We start from the raw sequence: 4,217 nt of genomic DNA, 5'->3' as shown, positions 1-4,217 counted from the left end.
AGGAGGAGGAGGAGGAGGAGGAGGGAGATGGAAGAAGAGCCAGGAGATTGGCCGCTGCTCTGCATCCTGGGAACTGGAGTCCGCAAATGGAGAAAGTGAGGCACGGCGCCTGGCGCTGCAAAGGGTGGGTTCTTGCCACGTTCGGGGAACCGACGGAAACCGGACGAAGTCCCTAGTCGTTCCTTCTGGTTTCCATACCCCCTTGTGAGGAAGGATTGCCAATGTCCTCACTATCCCCGCACACACCTCCCCACCAAAACATATATGCACTCTTTTCAGGGTGCCCCCACCTCCACCTCCAGTCTTTCGGGATCCTCAGGACCTGTGTCCCTTTTTAGGAAACTGAGGTAGGCTCGCTGCAACCTGGATAGAGTACTGTTATTCTGGACAAGTCCCAAAACACACTCCTCGCAGGCAATCCTCCTAAGTCTGGATGAGAGGAAGGGATCCGAATGCCTTTTCTGCAATAACTATACACATGCAGTAGACAGGAGACAAATTAACCATGTGCTGGATACTTTATATATTCTTAGTTATTCCTCACTCTCATTATGAATTACATGGAATCGTCTCCTCATAGCAAATGAAGAGATTGCGGTTAAAATAGGTAAAATTGAGCAAAAAACCACATCTATTGAGAAGTTGAGCCATGATTCAAACCAAAGGCCATATTAAAAGTAAAATGTGGAGAATACAGGAAAATTAGGCCCACTAGAACTTCCTGCAATGATGAAAAGCACTGTATCTGCACAAAGATAGTAGCCATTACCCACCTATCAAAATGTAGGGTGTACAACTGAGGAACTTTTTATTTCAACAAAATCAAACTTCTTTTTTAAAAAGAATTATTTATTTATTATCATTATTATTTAATTTGACCAGAAAGAGAGAGACAGCAAAAGTGAGAAAGCAAGCCACCAGGTCCGGGACTGAAACTGTGGTTGGCTATGTGGGAGTCCAGTACCTCAACCACCATGCCGTCTGCTGACCCCCTAAATTAAACTTCAGTAGCCATGGCTAGCAGGTGGTGTGGTGGTTGGGGCACTTAACTTCCACATGGTCCACCCCGGTTTGAGTCCTGGACCTGGTAGCTTGCTTTCTCACTTTCCCCATTCCCTCTCTGCCTCTCTATGGTAAGCACAAGTACCCCACAGCGTATTAAAAATATATAGGACAATAAAATTAAATATTTTTTTAAAATAAAAAGCTTAAATAGCCATATGTAACTTGCGACTTCCATATTGGGAGATCCAGGAAACCTTAGTCCCTACTGGCCAATATCATAGGCGGGATAGGTATGTCTTCTGTTAGCCATATTTTGGCATCACGTTCTCTGCACAGATCATTCAGCTCTATTTCAGAAAAAAAAAAAAATGTTCAGCAGTGACCTCACGCTTGTCCAGCTTTAGCAAATTAACTAAGACAGAAGTTGAAAAATGGCAGAGAAGCAGATCTTCATCAGAAAGACCTCCGATAGCACTGACTGCCAACAGTTTTTGAGGGTTTATGTATGAGGGACTATGCTAAACATTACACATAATGGGACCAGCAGTTGGCGTAATGGCTATGTCGCTGGACTCCCATGTAGTCAACCACAATTCAAGTCCCAGATCCAGTGGCTTAAACTTATGCCGGACATGTGTGCGTGTGCCCAAGATCCCGAGGGGAGAATGGAAGAGAAAGGATTGCTGCGTGGCCATCCCCCTGGGAGGTGATTTCTTGCTTTCTGTCTCTCTGTCTCTCTCTTTCTGGTAAGCACACGGGCCCTATAGCAAAAACATCTCAAAAAAAAAATTACACATATCACCTCATTTAATTTTCACCTCAACTCTATGAAGCAGGTCTAATCACACTTTTATAAAGGCAAAACTAAGGCTCAGAAAGGTTAAGTAATTGCCCAAGGCCACACAGCAAAGTGGAAGAGCTATTAACCAGCTATTAACCCCTGTTCAGTACTGGTCCCAGGCCTTGAAAACCATTAAAGATAAACATCTAGAAGACCTCAGATGTTTGTAAATCTACTCCAGACCTCAAGGAAATGTCACTGGGAAAATAGGACCCTCCCACCCCCCACCTCATCCCCACCCCCCCATAATGAGTATCCCAGGTCAGATCTGCAAAAGAACTTATTTTTTTAACAGTTATTTTATTTAACCTTATTTATTTTATTTTTATTTTTAATTTGATCAGAGAGGGACAGAGCAAGAGAGAGCGAGGGAAAGCCAGAAAGGAAGCTGCCAGGTCCAGGACTTGAACTGCGGTTGGCCATGTGGGAGTCCAGGGCCCTTAAGCACAATCTAACTGCTGGTCCCGCAAAAGGGTCTAAATTTTAATGAAAGGAGAGAGGGTGTTGACAGCCATGAAAACCTTCTAAGTCATTGACACTGCTCTATGGAGTATGTTTCTCCCAGCAGCCCTATTTCTTTTTAGATTCTGGATTAGGGAAGCAAAAACAGCTGCCAGAATTTTTTTTTTTTTTTTTTTTTGAGGGGTTTTTGTTTTGGGGCACTTTTTGCTATTGGGCACGTGCACTCGCCAGAAGGAGAGACAGAAAGCGAGAAATCACCCCCTGGGGGGATGGCCACACAATCCTTTCTCCTCCACTTTCCTCTCGGGATCTTGGGCGCATACGCACATGGCGTGAGTCCCCGGGTCTGGGACTCGAACCACAGTCGGCTACATGGGAGTCCAGCAACATAGCCATTACGCTAACTGCTGGTCCCAGCTGCCAGGATTTTTGAAAATCATCCTGACAAGCCATCATGCCCAACTCTAAGTCTGGAGCTAGGCCATAGCTAAAAATTATACCTAGATTTTGTCCATCCTCCCCAACTAAGTACACTGACAGGATACTTCAGGATCCCCCCAGTTTGCAGGAATGGTCTATGCTCACCCAATAAAGATATACAATCCAGGGGCTGGCAGGCAGCATGGTGGTTAAGGATTCAGGACTCCCACATGGCTGATGGTAGTTCAAATCCTGGACCTGGCGGCTTGTTTTCTCACTCCCCTCCCACTCTCTCTTACTCTGTCTCTCTCTGGTCAAATTTAAATGAATAAATAAAGTTAAATAAAAATAATTCTTAAAAATTAGATATATCATCCAAGTAATAAAGTGGTTGGAGTATATTCGACAGGTTAGGTTCTCAGGCTGGCCAAAATGGAGGGCGAGGCCATGGAATAGACTTCCTCTAAGACAAAACCTTCGTAGCTAAAATATCCTTCCTCCTGTTGAGGCAGTAAGTCAGTAAGAAAGGGCAATAGCTTCAATACTTAGGTGTGAAAGGTGCAGATAGCTCCCCAAAGGCATAGACATCCATTTCAATGCAATGGCACTAGGGTCATAGGGAGCAGGGAGGGGGTGGTATGCACCAGGAGTATTATTTATTACTTTGCTTCTAAAGTCTCTTGGGGAATCAAAATCTTCACAACACTTGGTCTCTGCCTCTACACTCCTCCATTCTTACATCATTAGGAATGAGTCCCAGCAAATGCCAAGGCCCCAGGACGATAGCTGGGTCAGCGTGTGGCAGCTGGCCACTAGAGGGTGGTGTTTCTGTAGTTAAGGGGCCCTTGAGCACCTACAAACTTGGATGGGAGTGGCAGTCAACTGGACTCAGTGTACTGAGAACCTGTATTGAGAACAGAAAGGAAAAGCAAGTAGTAATGATCCTCAATAAAAGAGGAGGAAGGCACAGGAACAAGGTAGGAAAGATTCACCAAAGACCATAGCTATCACCTCTTGGGAAAGGAGATACTGACTGTTAGCTCTCCCCAGACACACAGAAGTCAACGACAAAAGAGTCTTCAGTTTATTTGCATATATACATTGTCATCCTATGGAGCCAGCTCTTCTTCAGGAGTCCCCAGCTCCCCTCACCCATCCAGCATCCAAAACCTACACAAGGAGGATGGGTCCTGGATAAAGACGCCTAGGACTCATACCCTACCCCACAGGTTATAACAGAAGTCATTGAGCAAAAACAGAGGCCAGAGCCTATGAGACATCTTTGCCCCTTTGTAAACATTGACACCCAGGCCACTGGAGCCTGGGGAAAGTGTGCAAACAAGAGGGTGCCACGCCGTGTGCCCAGTTACACAGCTGGCAACCATACCCGTGAAGTCCTGAGGGCCCAACCGCAGTGGAGCCTGGCCAATGCCAGGGGCAGAAATGAGGCAGATACCCCATGTCTGAGGGCTCACATGAGATAGCAGCG

The 4,217-nt window shown here is 45.7% G+C and overlaps 1 protein-coding gene across 1 annotated transcript in view; it reads right to left on the bottom strand.

Moving 5' to 3' along the window:
- Window positions 1-3,815: 3,815 nt before the first annotated feature.
- RHEBL1 (RHEB like 1) overlaps window positions 3,816-4,217 on the bottom strand; it is a 3,205-nt gene continuing 2,803 nt past the window's right edge. The window contains exon 9 of the mRNA XM_006168211.3: window positions 3,816-4,217. Coding sequence (XP_006168273.1) covers window positions 4,200-4,217 — 18 coding nt within the window. The 3' untranslated portion in view covers window positions 3,816-4,199.

Source organism: Tupaia chinensis, unplaced genomic scaffold, assembly GCF_000334495.1.
Source record: "Tupaia chinensis unplaced genomic scaffold, TupChi_1.0 Scaffold145652_1, whole genome shotgun sequence".
NCBI lineage: Eukaryota > Metazoa > Chordata > Mammalia > Scandentia > Tupaiidae > Tupaia > Tupaia belangeri.
Note: the sequence above shows the minus strand (reverse complement) of the source record. Positions and strands in the feature narration are given on the sequence as shown.